At 35.6% G+C, this 16117-nt stretch overlaps 4 protein-coding genes across 8 annotated transcripts in view; 2 read left to right on the forward strand and 2 right to left on the reverse strand.

The window, feature by feature from the left end:
- The window catches only part of LOC121730073 (general transcription factor 3C polypeptide 3), a 23096-nt gene continuing 6979 nt past the window's right edge, over positions 1–16117 (forward strand). Inside the window, exons 1-2 of the mRNA XM_042118903.1 lie at positions 1–11; positions 997–1002. The gene's annotated coding sequence lies outside the window, so the exon portion shown is untranslated. The remainder of the gene's footprint in view (positions 12–996; positions 1003–16117) is intronic.
- Positions 4107–5375, forward strand: LOC121730085 (lipid droplet-associated hydrolase). Its single transcript, XM_042118929.1, has 2 exons — positions 4107–4376; positions 4450–5375. Exons 1-2 carry the CDS (start codon positions 4175–4177, stop codon positions 5163–5165), a joined length of 918 nt encoding a protein of 305 aa, XP_041974863.1. The 5' UTR covers positions 4107–4174; the 3' UTR covers positions 5166–5375.
- On the reverse strand, positions 9679–14313 carry LOC121730086 (alpha/beta hydrolase domain-containing protein 17B). The gene is made up of 4 exons (XM_042118930.1): positions 13525–14313; positions 12951–13083; positions 11975–12092; positions 9679–9882 (listed from the first exon to the last, which is right to left on the reverse strand). The coding sequence occupies exons 1-3, from the start codon at positions 14169–14171 to the stop codon at positions 12009–12011; spliced, it is 864 nt and encodes a 287-aa protein (XP_041974864.1). The 5' UTR covers positions 14172–14313; the 3' UTR covers positions 9679–9882; positions 11975–12008.
- The window catches only part of LOC121730080 (F-box/WD repeat-containing protein 9-like), an 11258-nt gene continuing 10781 nt past the window's right edge, over positions 15641–16117 (reverse strand). For all 5 annotated transcript variants that reach the window (XM_042118919.1, XM_042118916.1, XM_042118918.1 and 2 more), the window contains exon 6: positions 15641–16082. In XM_042118919.1, coding sequence (XP_041974853.1) covers positions 16002–16082 — 81 coding nt within the window. In that variant the 3' untranslated portion in view covers positions 15641–16001. The remainder of the gene's footprint in view (positions 16083–16117) is intronic.

The raw sequence follows: 16117 nt of genomic DNA on the forward strand, positions 1-16117 counted from the left end.
GGCGAAAATATGTATCTTTAAGCCGTGACTACATATTTTTGCCGCTTGCGTTTGAAACGTTAGGCCCATGGGGGGATGATATGAAAAAGTTTTTCAATCTTATATCATCCCGCCTCATAGATCGCACAGGTGACCAGAGGGCTGGAGCGTATTTTGGCCAGCGATTAAGCCTGGCCTTACAGCGGGGCAATGTGGCTAGTATTCTGGGCACTCTCCCTAAAGGCAGCAGTCTGGATGACAACCTTTTTTATATTTAAACTGTTCTCTTTTTTTTTTTTTTTTACTTATATACGCTAGTTTTTATTGTAATTTAGTTTTATTGTATTAGTTTTATATTAAGTTGTTACTTAGTTTGTTTTAATTAAAATTATCATATTTTTAATCAGTCAATTTTATTTGAGTTGCATTTTATTATATTAATTGAGTACCTAACTATTGTTTTAGTGTTGATGAATCACCATGTTCTCCAAAACCCGACGACAAAACTTGCAGTGATAGTTTCATAGAATACCTATTTCATTTAAATCCAAAGTATCAGGTGGAGGAAACAGTGACTCACAAATTACGATAAACCAGATACTACATCTCGTTTAACTGATCTTTTAGAAGCTGGAGATAGAGTTTGAAGGAAAAAGGTTTTTCAAGTAAGCAAGTCTTAGATGAAAGGGGTAAAAAAGTTAAAATTATTATGCCCCCATTTTGAGCAAAACAAAACGAGTACTCTCAAGAAAAAACCGAAAGGACTTGCTCGCTGATGTTGCTCAAGTAAGAATCCATATTGAAGTGATTGAAAGCAATGATATTCTATGTAACTATTTTAGAAACTCATTGATTTCATGTGTATTAATGCAAAGACTCACAAACATGAAGAATGTTTGCAGTGGTTTAGTATTAATGTTACACAAAAATAAATAAAAACGAGATTTTTAAAAACATTTCATTTTTTTTAAAGTAAGTATAAAGTATTGCTTGTATTTTCGTTACTGATTAAAGTAGCAATATGTTTGCACTTGCCGCTCTAGTTATAAACGCAGCTGCATTTAACCCGATCATTATTATCTATCTATAAGAATGAATAAAAATGTTTAGAGTTGCTTTATCTAAATGCTTAGTTACGTTTTTGGTTGGTTCATTACTTACGTTTGAACTTGTTTTATAGGGTGCTCTAAAGTCACCGATGTTCAACGAATTATATTGGCTCGTATTAAATAACATTGCCATTAGTTCTTAGCTCTTCTACATCCCTTACATGTCCTGCTAACACCAATTTATTTCCTTTTAGCATAGATTGGGCCTTGAAACTTATTGAGTGTTTTACACTTTCAAAACCAGTTTTTATGATTATATTCATTTTCTACAAGTAGTTTTTTAGCTAAATCTAACCCAAATACAATTAATTATTGTTCTAAATATATTTTATTGCTATAATATTTACAAAATAAACAAAGTCTTGTTGTTTATTTTTTGACACATGCCCCTAAAACTTCGTTTCAAATACTACTGACGTGCACGCTCCGAATAGATGTAGTCTTAGCTCGTCATCGCGTGGCCATTTTGTGCTTATTTTCATACAAGTAGTGTGCTTTTATTTTCTTGAAGATTTCTATTTGTCTATTATTTCGAAGCACTTTATGATACCGGAAAGAAAGTCAATTAGTTAATGATATCGATTAACTATAGTTCAAGTGATGAAAATCCGTAAACACACGTAAAAAGCTATGCAATTTTTATAGCCAAATTATTAATTGATGTGACATTTTTAGCACTAATGCCATAGCACGAATATTTTAGCACTAATGCCTTATATAGCACGAGTAATGGCCTGTATTCACTTTCATTAGTACAAGTGCAAGTGACTAGTAATTGAGGCAGTGGAGTGTAGGTATGTAGTGCAAGTAGTGTGAAGTGTCCAATTCTTATTTAGTGATAATTTAGTGGCTCTATTTAGTAAATTCAGTAGTAGCTGTCAACCAGCGATTGTTTTTTTGTCAACCATGCGAGTACGGCCGAACATCGAGAAGCGAGCTTGCAATTGCAAGAAGTACTCAAAGAAGTATTAAATGCGGTGCTGTCTGAAACGGGAACTCTTTTGGAAGCTGAATTTGCAAGACCAAGAAAAATATGGGATCAATAGAAGCAGAGTAGACAGAATGATAGAGTATGCCGACTTAGAACTGATGTTGAAATTTTTAAATTTGACGTATTACGACGAAAATCGTCGCTAGGGTTGTTAAGTGTTACCTACGAATTTAAAAATATGACATATTCGATGGACGTGTTCCTCTTTGGCCTTATTGTTGTTTGTGTTTTGGCACATGCGATTAAAATTGTCAGAATCCAATTTTGAAATCTTTATTTTAAATATTTAAAAATAAATTATATCAGCCAGCGCGAGGCACATTCCGTTCATAATCCTAGTGAAACCCGACGAATTTGACAGATATTGAAACCTGACCGTTTCTTTGCAGTCAAAGTACTGGTAGTTATGTCTATTGTGATAGAAGCCTTTGCTATTTTTTGCAAAAATACAACTGCCATTTTGACATGTCCTTCATTTTTAATATTCGTTTTATTTAAAACTAGTTTAAAACTATTTAACCATAAAGTATTTATATAAAATAAAACTAGATATCACCCGCAACGGAGTTGCGGCAAAAATTAGTTTATCACGCGGAAACCGTGCCATTTTTCGGGATATAAAAATATCCTATGTCCTTTCCCGGGACTCAAAGTATCTCCATACCAAATTTCAGCAAAATCGGTTCTGAGTTTGAGCATGCAGAGGTAACAGACTATAGGTGAGAAGGCGGTAAAGAATACACCTATATAAATTTAAACACTGTATTGTCTCTTAAATACAGGAAATTAGGAAACGTAACGAAATAATTGCTAATATCATAAATATCATGCACGCGCGCGGCCTTCAGTGCCGAGGTTCGTTTCAGACTGGCGAGCACAAACTATATAGAATAGAATGCTAATGCTGGCGAGGCATCGCTCGAAGGCTGCGCGTGCGCATTCCTTAGACATTAACAGAGAGACACATATTCGCATTTATAATATTAGTAAGTATAGATTAGTATGGAAGTAATTGAAAAGGTGTCCTTTTGTACTTTTAATATAATATAATAATAATATCATATCTATAGACGCTTCACACCACGTCAGTCTGACCCCGTGCTAAGTACCTGAAGGACTTTTGTTACGGGTACTAGACAACGGAAATATAATATTTAATACTTTTATACTAGACTAGATGACGCCCGCAACTCCGTTGCGCCAAAAATCGTTTATCGCGCGTGTACCGTACATTTTCCCGGGATAAAAAGTATCCAATGTCCTTTCCCGGGGCTCAAAGTATATCCATACTAAATTTGAGCAAAATTGGTTTAGCGGTTGGGGCGTGAAATGGTAACAGACAGACATACAGATAGAATAAAGACAGACAGACACACTTATAATATTAGTATGGATAGGTGTAATTAGGTCTAATTTTTATGTGATAGCGTCCTTAAAACGATACCATTGGACGATCTTGGATCTGCGTGTATCATCCAATGGTATCGTCTTATAGACCGAAGGTACGGCCGCCCGCGCCGTGGCAAGAGAGGCACCCATTCCAGTTTTCCGTTACTAAACTTTTCTGTGAAACGAGTACCTAACGAGTAACGACTAACGACCAGTGAAAATGACTGCGACTTTGCGACCTTACCAAACACCATCTAGCGCAGCCATTCCCAAAGTGGGTGCCGCACTGGCCGCTGAGAGTCTAAAGGCGTTGTGTAGAGGCTTGGAAGTGGGGGTGATTTATTTTATCTGGATTTATTTTAAATTGAAACAATGTTGACGCTAAAACATAATTTGTTCTCAAACTGGGCAGTGGCAAAATTAGTTTGGAAACCGGTGATCTAGCGAGTAGTGATTTAGCGACTGCAGTCAGCTGCATGCAGTAGTCTGCACTCTGCAACGAAATATATTGGCAAAAAACTTACTTTTTCAAAAGTGAAAGGAATGGAAGAAGCTAATGTCAAAATACGTGCCTTAAATAAATATATAGATAAAGAAGTAAAAATATCACGAATTTTATTTATGTATTTTTAAATAGGCATAACTTTAAATTTATTAAAAATAAAACATTACAATTTGGTTGTAGTTGTAGAAAATTTGTAGAAAAATGGATACAAAAATAGCATTAAAAAAAGTTTGTAAGAGTGTAAGTGAAAGAAATTATTCCTTACTGACCTCTGGAGATCTATCGCATTTAAATAATAAGGATGTAGTAGTGTGTATTACCGGAAATCCAGGGCTATGTGAATTTTACACAGATTTTGCAACAGAGGTTCATAAACAAACATCATTGCCTGTTTGCGTTATTAGTAAGTGAATTTCCTAATGAACTTTTGACTTTGTTCCTTCTTATATCTTTCTAACCAATATTTGTATCCACAGATCACATAGGTCATGAAGAAAATGAGAATAATGAGTTATACAAACTTGAAAGTAATAAAAATATATTTAACCTTGAGGGGCAGGTGCATCAAAAATTTGACTTTATAACTAACCACATCGATAAAAACAGCAAAATACACTTGGTCGGTCACTCCATAGGAGCCTGGATGCTCGTAGAAATGTTAGATAGATATGGTGAATTACATGAAAGGATATCATCAGCGAATCTTCTGTTTCCGACAATACAAAAACTGGCTCAAACAAAAAATGGCAGGTTTATGAATAATTATGTTAAGAAATCTTTTAAAATAATAATATTCTTGTGCACTTTACTACAGTGGTTGCCTAATGCATTTACAAATTTGCTTATCGGTACATATCTCACATTAAATTCATTACCTTGGACTCATTGTAGTAGCATTAGACAGCTTCTAAATCCTTCTGTCCTAGAAAAAGTTTTATCTCTCGCTTTTGAGGAAATGGATACAGTTAAAGAATTAAATAATATTGGTATGGAGAAATTGAAACACTTTTCCAATGTTATCTACGGTAGCAAAGATAACTGGGCGCCAGTTCAGTATTTAGATGAGTTAGAGAGATTTAAACCGGAACTCCAAGTGAAGATTGTTGATATTGATCATTCTTTTGTTTTAAAATCATCTGAAGCTGTTGCTACTATGGTATCAGATTTCATTAACAAGAGAAAAAGCAGTTAATAATTAATTTTACATGTATGGCCTGAGCTTCTGTTGCTTTTAAAATAATGGTTCAAGACAATAAGGAACAGGAATGTGCATTTATAGTCAAATAGATTCCACTGTCTTATAAAGGGGGTAGGTATGATAGTTATTTAGAAATAATTTATTTAAACTATGTGTAACAACTAACAGTAGCTAATAAAATGTACTTCAATGCATTCCATAACATTTTATTGTTGTTTTTATTTTTTTATAGCTTTAATTTTTATAATAAAGATTAATGAGCATTGAACTCATCATTTATCTGAACTACAGTTCATATTTGTTTGCATGTACAGAGATGAAAATAATCACCAGATTAAATACCTAAAAAATAAGGTTTAGGTAGTTATAAAAAAGGCAAATAAATTTTGTTTGATTAATATTTTATTACAAGGCTAGAAAGTATAATTTATTTAAACATTTTAATCGCCTCAAACGCATGAAGACACTTTTAGTATTACTGACTGAGTCTAATATCCAGTGGTGACACTTTATTATTAGTTGCCACTAATTACAGTAACCCTAGAAGTGTCTCTCGATGTTGGAGCTCTTAATAGTTATTAGTTGTTTAAGTACTAAATAACATGTGATGAATTAATTTATACAATGTATGTGACAGGATTTAAAATATGTGTACAATGCAAGTATTTTTTTCACCATCATCCATATGCACAACCACTACATCGGAATCAGGCCCTACAAAAAATCAGCATTTAGTATTTCAGTAGTTGACATAATAATTTGACCGGCGATCAAGTGTCCATATGTAACACAAACATTGTAAAAAATCCCATCTGCTTTTCAAAAATACTGAGAGAATGTATGGAGTGGATAACCAAATTTCGATACCGTGAATGCGCTTCTATTGAATCCATATAACAGCTCTCACTTAAGACTTCTTTACTAGTAAAATGTAGCATTAGTACTCTTAGAGTTTTGGAGTAAGTCTTCTAGGGAGGTGTTATTCGAACCATATTATACTTGACAATTGAGTATATAATATTAATTGTAAAACAGGTTTGACTCATACACTATAGTTAACAAAGTGTACAATAAATAAATTAATTTACATCTAACATTATAATGCAGTTTTTGTATATTCTGGAAATTTAAGAGATTTCTTTAACTCTGAAAGTTCAAACCATACAGGTATTGTGAGTACATATTAGGTAGTTCTAGGTAGGTTCAATATAATTGCACACTTTTAAAATGACTTATTTTTTAAAACTATTACATACCTACGTGCAGTGTATTTTTCGTGTTTGGTATGAAATATTACCAGCCTTATAGTTTTTATTTAGCATTATAGCAAAAGAGGCAATATACAGTTTCTTACATTTTCTTTTGGTTGTGTAAACCAGAAGTATAAAATTTGTTTATATAAATGATATGTAAATATGCATTTGTAAATATGAATAATAATTTTTGAACAAAACATACAATATGCATATTTAATGAGGTGGTCAAAATCTTTGGCTTATTCCTAACACTTAGTAATTTGTTTAAAGACGTAGATTCATAGCATGTAATTGTAAATTTAAATTTAAAATGATATTTAGTATTAATTACCTCCATATAATAAATACATTAAAAGCAGCGTTTAACTACTCATGGTCCAATGTCTCTGTATGCTATGTAACTTTTGTGTGCCAGACAAAAACAAGCTAGTTGCAGAGTTTAATTTGCTTTAAATATTATAGTAAGGTGTAGTGTCAGTAGCGACAAATTACCAACATTATCAGGAACAAGCCAAAGTCACTACATGTTACAAATAATCCTATTTTAATCAAGATGAGGATCATACAAACAAAAATTAAATAATAATTATGCGCAGACTGAGTTTAGACTACAAATAAAAATTACTACAGTTAACATATACAGCAATATTGTTCAAAAATTTAAATTGACAACATTAATAATCGGCCAAGAGCGAGTTGGACTCGCGCAAGAAGGGTTCCGTACCATTATAGAGCAAAAGTAATATAAATAATAAAATATTATTTATTTTATTTCAATTTTATTATTAATTATGAAAGTTTAAATATAACTGAGTATTTTGTGAACATTGCAAGTGCCCACCTATTGCCATTATTGATATCGCGCAAAAAATAGCAAAACAATTAAGTTTGTTGTATCATGTATGGGAGCCCCACTTAAATATTCAATTTGTTTTGTTTTTATTTCTTGTTTTGTTAGCGGCAACAGATATACACAACCTGTGAAAATCTAGCTACAGTGGTCCTTGAGATACAGCCTGGAGACAGACAGAAGGATAGATTGGGTCCCATTTTTACCCTTTGGGTACGGAACCCTAAAACAGAAAGTGACATGATTATAATACATAATAATATATTGCTCTAATTTTTCAACTGCATTATTTGATTTAATACTCGCTCAATTAATTAACCTGATTAGATTTTAGTGACTTATTCGGGTTACTTTAGATATTAATCGATAATGCTGCATTTTCTACTGAAGCTTATCTTGATAAGAAAAGGCGTTAATGTTTTTTGGTTTGTTTGCGAATGGTACTTATATATTATTATTTTATAAATTAATACATATATAATTTTACAGCACATTCAAACAGTGATAATTAATCTAAGTAATATTTCACAGTAGGACTATTAATGTTTGTCAACTTTATTTCTATCAAAAGCTAAATTTTTAAGCGGTTTTTATTATCTGATTTTGCTTCTGGCAGTTTTAAGAATGTGAAGACATGTTTAAAAAAATATGCATCCCTGAAATAAGTAGTACACATGACAAGGGTACGGTCCCCGCCAGATTGGGTGTACAATCTTTGGACACAGTAATGTTGATTAGATCTCGATCGAATATTGGTCGATCTATGAACCTGATATCGGCGACCGTGTATAAAAAAAGTACATTTATAAAGCATTTAACCAAAATTGGTGTGTGTACCAAAACTGTACACAAACATACCTCAGTCAATACACATACAAGAGAACCTTGGAAGCCCGTATAGCGTAGTTTAACATTTATGATATTTTGAGTTTCCCAGTTTGACTATGTATATTTTAGCAGGTTGTCAATTTCAGATCTTACGACATAAAAGTAACTCTAAATGATACAAAATTAAATGCAGAAATAACACACAAAATCTATTACAGCACTTTAAATAAAAAAAGAAATTATCAAAATATATTATCATTATATTTTCACCCTAAGCCTCTTTAATATAATAATTTAAATATTTAAAATGTTTACATTCACACTCGTCCATACTAGCCATTGAATAATGAAAAGTCCATAACAAAGTACTTAGTTACCTAATAATAATTATAATATGTTATTTCATCAAAACGATTTTTTTGTGGTTTATTAGAAAAAAATAATTATGAAATTATTTAGAACTCAAGTCAAAATTAATTTATGGCTAATACATTACATCTACACTCTCTTGGATAAGATGGTATGATTATAAGTATGTACTCAGTAAAATGAAATATATCTGTATAAAATATAAATATTATATGAATGTAATATGTTCAAACTAAATAAGAAAATTAAAATTACGGTATAAACAATATAGGAACTAGCGAGATAGCTCTCAATCGAAATCGGTATAGGGGTCAATTTAAGTATATATTTTAATCCTAGCAAGTAAATATAGTAATCTAGAATGATTATTTAAAATGCAATCATAGATGAACAATCGATACCTGCGCAACCTCACGAATTTAAAATAATTACAGTATAAAACGTTCACACGCATACATCAATCATTCGGACAACGAATCGAATATGGTACAATTCACATTTATAATTTGAAAAATCTTAGTATCTAGGGAAAATAAAAACTCGCACTAATAATACTCGGCGGGCGGCGCCGGAGGAGTCTAGCAGGTGGTCTCGAGCAGCGGGTCGACGCGGGGCTCCGGCACGCACACCGCGCGCTGCGACGACGACTTGTACAGCCGCCGCGGCCGCTCCTCGTCGTCCGATAGCGCGCGCGGCGGGCGGCGCGGCGCCGGCGAGCACGTGCAGCGCCGGCACTCGCAGCCCACCGCGCCGCACGCCTCGCACACCGCCGCCGCGCGCTCCAGCCGCCCGCGCCGCACCTCGCGCACCCACGGGTCCGCCACGCGCGCCCGCCGCCCGGACCCCGCCAGGTCCGCCTCGCTCATCTTGCGCCAGGGGTCGCGCTCCGCTCGCGGCCGGTCGAGCTCCGCCAGGGTGTGCGACGACGCATCGGGCGACGAGCGCTCGCTGCGGACGACGCGGGGGGTCGGCGCCGCCAGGGCCGAGGGCGAGGCGGGCGGGCGGCGCGGCGAGGGCGCGGGCGAGGGCGCCGACGACGGCAGCAGGGCGGGCCGCGGGCGCTCCGAGTGCGAGCGCGCGCGGGCGACGGGCGAGCGGGCGGCCGGCGTCACGTCGCTGAGCGAACGGAGATGGATGCGGCGCCGCACGCCCCCGGGTGAGTCGGCGTCGGTCACGCTGATGCTGATGTTGTGCACGAGGGGCCGCGGGCTCCGCACGATGTCGGAGTCTGGTCCCTTGCTGTCGGAGTTTTTTTCTACAGTATGGGGGCTCGCGGAGCCGTCGAGCTTGACGATAGGTTTTTCGGGGCCGGCCCGGCTGGGCCCGGCCCCCGCTAGCTAGAGGAGTCTCTCGGTCGCCGAGCTCGAAGTCCCGGAGCTCAGAGTTGACGCAGGATTTTGGTCATCACCTGCAAATGTTACAAATACTAAGATAAACATTCATAAAATTAGTGTCATGAACTCATGACTCAAAATAATATAATATTATATTAAAATTTAACTTGAAATAATAGTTAGTTCTGTTTTATTAAAAAACACCCAAACATTTGTTAATTTCAGTCATTCACTTTGAGTTTCATATAATTTTTAATTTCTAACCCCCTAAAGACAATTAATTTTCGGACTTCATTTGATTTATAACTTTTTCTATATCAAAAAGAGTTTTAATTGATTTGTAGTTATAAATTCTAATAGTAAATTTAAAAAAGGGATGAATCCCATATTGGCATAAGGCAATAATAAGAAAATAAAAAAATTATATTATACTTGATAACTGTTTACAGTTACAAAAACATATTAATTGTTGTTAGTTCAAAAGTATTGAATTGGTTCCTTTCATTGAGTCCAATATCATAGCTTCATTCTGCTTAAGTCTTTGCAGACATTTTTGTATGCAAAAATACATATTATACAACATTAAGCTCATGCAAATAGCTTTCAGTATTCCAAAAAATTTCAGAACTCACACAGTAAATAGGGTATAGGTCTACCAGGATCTGATGACAAAAAGTGAGAAAAGAACTTGACTCTAGCAATACCGGGGTAATTGGAAAAAACATTTGATCCTTTTTTTTCCTTATGGGCTGCGCTACACCGGAGTGGCAGCGGCAAGGTGAGCACTTTCAGTGTCACTCGATTTGAGACGCCTCCGTGGTCTAGTGGTATAGAGCGCGGCTCTTGACTCGGAGGTCGTGGGTTCGATTCCCGCGGTGGAAACATGTTATTTCCAAGTTTGGTTAGGACAATACAGGCTGATCACCTGATTGTCTGACAAGTAAGATGATCCATGCGTCGGATGGGCATGTAAAAAGTCGGTCCTGCGCCTGATCTTTCGCCAGTCGTGTCGGTCGTCCGTCCCACTGGGTTATGGGAGTAAAGGAATAGAGAGTGCTCTTGTGTACTGCGCACACACTTGGGCATTATAAAATTACTCCTGCGTAGCCGGCCTGGTTTCAATGGGACCGGCCACCGTCACAGAAACCGGTGTGGGAGCTATTATTATTATTACTTTCAGTGTCACTCGATTTTAAACTTTATCTTCATTACTGTAATACATAGTATCGCTTGAGAAGTCTACGGCCGCCCGTGGCCGCTCGTGGCGATAACTATACTATGTATTATAGGCAAGCGATACTATGTATTACAATAATGAAGATAAAGTTTAAAATCATATGACACTGAAAGTGCTCGCCTCGCCGCTGCCATTCCGGTGTGGCGCGGCCCTATAACGGTTGATTCTGTGTGTGAAACATGCAAATATAAAAATGTATCCAATGATCAAGGATATTTTTTGAAAGTATGCCATCCGAATTTGCCAACAAATCCTGGTAGATCTATAACATCAAGAGTTTTTAGATATTTGTCAATGTTTCTAATGTTCGGGCCACACTAACGAGAAACGCCGTTAATTATCGCGTTAATTCTAAAACATGTTATAGCATTATCGCCTTTAATCAGTGGCATGTAAAGGCGATAATGCTATAGCATGTTATAGAATTAACGCGATAATTAACGGCGTTTCTCGTTAGTGTGGCCCGAACAAAAGAGCTGGCCATCCCTAAATCATAGCAGCTGTCATTCAAATGGGGTTTTTGCAGTCCCAACTCCCAACTTATTTTAAGAGTGATAAAAACATTGTCTTTTTCGTATTATGAAATTTGTTTTAAATAGAGAGAAGTTATTCTAATGGAGTACTCATTTAACCCGTTGATTGTGGAAAAAGAGACACAATAGAATTTCTATTGTGTCTCGGTCACCGGTGACCGTATGGGGCTTGATGAATTAAGGCCTCGTTAAGGGATTTGTTAAAAGCAAAATAAGTAAAAACTATGTAGCCTACATAAACCTAACATTATCATCATTTGGCAAAATAAAAAACTTGTTAGTAAAACAAGATTTTTAATTTCTAACACACACAATATACACTATACAGTATTAAAATTATTTCCAATTAGAATGTAGTAATATAAACAAATTGTACTTGAGTTTTGTCATAATTACCTTGAGTAGTTTGGCCTGTGGCCGGCAGTCTTTGTCAGTTGAGCAACTCAACAGAAACAAAACGTTTCAGTCTTTCCAAATATTGGTTAAATAATTCCACATCATTGTGACCAGCGCCCTGCAATGAAACATTATTGTTACATAATTTTTTTTTATGTATTTATTCAAGTATTTTACAAAATTGTTTCCTTATTTTAAAAACTGCCAAACTGCATTTCAGTTTGTTGGCGATATTTGTAACACATATTTTATAATTATATATCTAATTAAACAATTTTATTATGGAGCTTAATGATTTTACTAAACAATGTGACATGTTTGTTTCAAAATAGGTACTGACATAGGTAAGTACATAGAAATTTAAAATTTGTTATGCAATATTTTTTTCTGAAACATTATTTATTCTGAAACCTAAATACTACAAATTTTGAGCAGTTCAGAGTTCAGCCAAGTAAAGAGATAAAAGACTAGCAGACAGACATTTTCACTCGTAATATTAGTATGCAATATGCATTGTCCCTATTTAATCTTGATACACACATTCAATTCAATTTCCAATTTGTATTACATTGAATGAATTACACACATACCTATGCTAATGTAGTTATACAAGGCTTATGATGACTCAACTATGTGCAATGAACAAGGGATCAACATAAGCATTTTGTGTTACAAAACATAATATCCCTATATTGTTACACATGTATACTTATAGTCCACTGACTTAATATAATTGGTTGAATATGTTCTATGCATCATTGGTGAATCTTATATATAAAAATGGATTTTCAAATGTGTTAGTCGCGCTAAAACTCGAAAACGGCTGAACGGATTGGGCTGATTTAGTCTTAAAATATTCGGAAAAGTCCAGGGAAGGTTTTAAAGTGACACAAAGTTCACCGGGACAGCTAGTTTTGACATATTTTTGCTTATTGCTATATTATAAAACACCTTAACATAAATTAATCATTTGTACCTCAACCCATAAGGGCTCCACAGCTCTGGGACACCGCTCATAGATAGCTAGTCCATGAGAGAAATCTATCACCTCGTCTTCAGTTCCATGTATCACTAGAACTGGTGAAGTAACTTTGGGAATTTTGTCAATGCTGAAAACAACATGATACCCTAAGTTAATAAACATAAACAGATCATTTTGATCAATAAAATATTCCAAACAAAAAAGATGCTAATACTTTTACACTATCTACTATCAGAGAAGTTGATTCATAGGCAGATGGGGGACCTACGTAGTTTGGTCGCGTTACGTCAAACTCATCCGACAGATCACAATTAACATTAAATTGACATGATCCAACCAAGCGACGTTGGTCTCTCAACTGCCTAGGAATCAATTTCCTCAACGGTACATGGCTTTTTAGCACAGCAAGATTTAATATAGCTAATGACAAGGGCAAGGAGGACATAGTACATGCTAACTTGATTTCATTAGATCTATAAACAATAAAATATTGTTTTGCAAACATTCCTTATCACTTTTGATAACTGCATTTAAGGTAAATCATTAATTTTTATAGAATCTGTATTACCTGGGAAATGCATCAAAGAACCATGTTCTTTTGGTATTCGGAAACGCGACGCGCATCCCAGACATCAACGGCGAATGGAGCACCACAGCTCCAACCTCGTATCGGGCAGCTAAGTCTACTGTGGGCACAGTACCAATACTCTGACCATACAGTATAATATTCTCTGGACTTATTCCATATCTTGTTCGCAAAGCTTGCCAGGCAGCGTCTATGTCAGCGTACAAGTTCTTCTCTGATGGCTTTCCTCCACTCACCCCATAACCAGAATAATCATAACTGAATATATTACAATTTATTCTAGTACCTAGTCCTAAGTAGAAGCTACTCATCTGTCCCAGATCTACAGCATTTCCATGAGAAAACAATATAGTAAACCGAGCATTGGGGCTGCAACGAACAAAGAGGCAAGCGATTCTATTGCCTCTAGAGGTTCTCGAATAAAATCCCTCAATATTCTCTTTCTCGCGTTCGGAGTATTGCCACTCGGCTCGGTCGGTAAATGTTAATGAAAATTTAGATCCTGTCTCGTCTGGAGTAAACGAATACGTGGGTTCAGGGGGTAGGAATGCAAGCTTAGCCGCAATTTTTCCTGGGCATGGCGGACAACAAAACAGACAACAAAGTTCACTGAAACTTAACCCGTTCATATTGGCAACTTACACAAGTTCATTGATATAAATTGCAACCATTATTTTTATAAATTCACAAACGGTAAATTACAATTCATTGCGAAAATAAAAGAAATCTCAATTCTATTTGACAGCTACCAGCTACGATAACATTTCAGCCATTATTATTTTTTTTTAATATGAAAGGCTCAAAAGTACAAGAGTATTATCTATACAGCCTTTTAAATGGCAGCTACACTCCTGCCAAGTGCCAAACTCATAAAGTTATTAATATATCCTAGCGGAATAGAGAAACAAAGGCCTGAGCAAGAGAGATGTCACTATCAGTAACACTGCGTGGTAAAAAGAGACGTGTGACACATGACAGCAGCATTTTTTTTGACGTCCAGTCGGCACGTGCCGCACGTTGACAATTTAATCTCATAGAATTCATGTCCAATCATGCTTGTGTAAGAGTATACGTACACATATTTTTACACACAGGTAAAACCAATTTCGGTTTCGTTTGACAGCTCGAGATTGTTGCTCTATTCCGCTAGGTATATTAACTTTATAGCCAGACTATAATATTTAAGTTCTCTTAGATGCTACAAGCTGTGTCTCGTAGTTTATTTATAGTCTATGATATTATATTATAAAAAAAAGTTTAGTACATACAAGTTTAATTATTAGTAATACCAAGGCAGATATTATATCTCAAGTCTCAACGGCGCGCGGCGGCGTTACGAATGCGACTGGGCCGATTTGGTCGGAACAAAGCTTCCAGACGTTCCAATTTGGTCGGACGGTCGGCTTACCGGATGCGCCGCGCCGCGCCGGCGATCCGACTACGTCCGACCAATATTAATAATAATAATTATGTCGGAACTGTTACGTATAGTTTATATCCTCTATGGTCGGACCGACCGCTCTACTCACTTTCCAATTTGGTCGTGGCCGGATGGTCGGCACCGACCAAATCGGAGCGTCTAGCGTCTGTACTTCATAGTATATTAAGATGGCCATTGATCTTTTTATCTTCTCGCGGTGTTTTTAATTTTATTATACAGTATACTGCCAGATACCAGGCAGCGACGGATAAAATACACATTTTGAATGATCGTAAGAGCCCAAATGCCTAGGCCACTTTCTATCTAAGTATTCAATATTAAATGTACCTAATAAATAATACACGAGCCACAGATGTAAGAACATTAATACAGATTTAAATGATACAAGAGTTTTAAGTAATTAATACGAAAATTTTATTATGGTAAGTATATATACTTTTGTAAAAATCACAATGTTATGTTTGTAAGTAGATCTAAGTTATTAATAACAATAAATAAATTTAAATAAAAAATTATGCGCAAGATTGTTGTGTATGACTGTATAGTCCGTCAAGAAAGTGAAGAAATTAAAAATGTGGCAATATCGTAGTGCCATCCCATTTTTCTTAGATTGATTTGAAAGGGATGGCACTATGATGCTGCCACTTTTTAATTTCTTCACTTTCTTGACAGACTTTAAAATAGGTTTATTTATTTACTACATCATATTACAGATTATAGAGCACTGTTAGCATCGCAAAATATTTTAACAGTCCCTTTTTGATCACAAGATGACTTAAACCCATAAATTAGTGCATTCAGATAAAGCAAATATATTTTAAAGACTTATTGTCTTCCATTCTTCAAAATTCGCATACAATACAAACTTTATCTTTGTTCCACTTCTCTTTCTCAATAAAAAATAATAAGGTCAAAAGTTTATTAGTCCATAATATTATAATTTTCGGTTTCCTGATTACTTCATGGCTCTGGTACACTATACCCATAATTAGTGTTTAAATGTATTCAATATAAAACATTATAGACTTTCATTATTTATCCAAAATTCTATGGCCGAGTCACAGGTACCAACAACTAAAACTCCATTCATGTAACGTAACTGAAATAGAAAATAAACTTTCGTGAAAAATAAAA

Source organism: Aricia agestis, chromosome 9 (assembly GCF_905147365.1).
Source record: "Aricia agestis chromosome 9, ilAriAges1.1, whole genome shotgun sequence".
NCBI lineage: Eukaryota > Metazoa > Arthropoda > Insecta > Lepidoptera > Lycaenidae > Aricia > Aricia agestis.

Bases quoted from the DNA above. Each gene is read 5' to 3' on its own strand.
- LOC121730085 (XM_042118929.1), top strand. From the start codon at position 4,175: ATGGATACAAAAATAGCATTAAAAAAAGTTTGTAAGAGTGTAAGTGAA. The intron at 4,377-4,449 runs GTAAGTGAATTT...TTGTATCCACAG, and splicing joins ATTGCCTGTTTGCGTTATTA to ATCACATAGGTCATGAAGAA.
- LOC121730086 (XM_042118930.1), bottom strand. From the start codon at position 14,171: ATGAACGGGTTAAGTTTCAGTGAACTTTGTTGTCTGTTTTGTTGTCCG. The intron at 13,084-13,524 runs GTAATACAGATT...TGTTGTTTTCAG, and splicing joins TTCTTTGATGCATTTCCCAG to CATTGACAAAATTCCCAAAG. The intron at 12,093-12,950 runs GTACAAATGATT...GTTTCATTGCAG, and splicing joins TGGAGCCCTTATGGGTTGAG to GGCGCTGGTCACAATGATGT.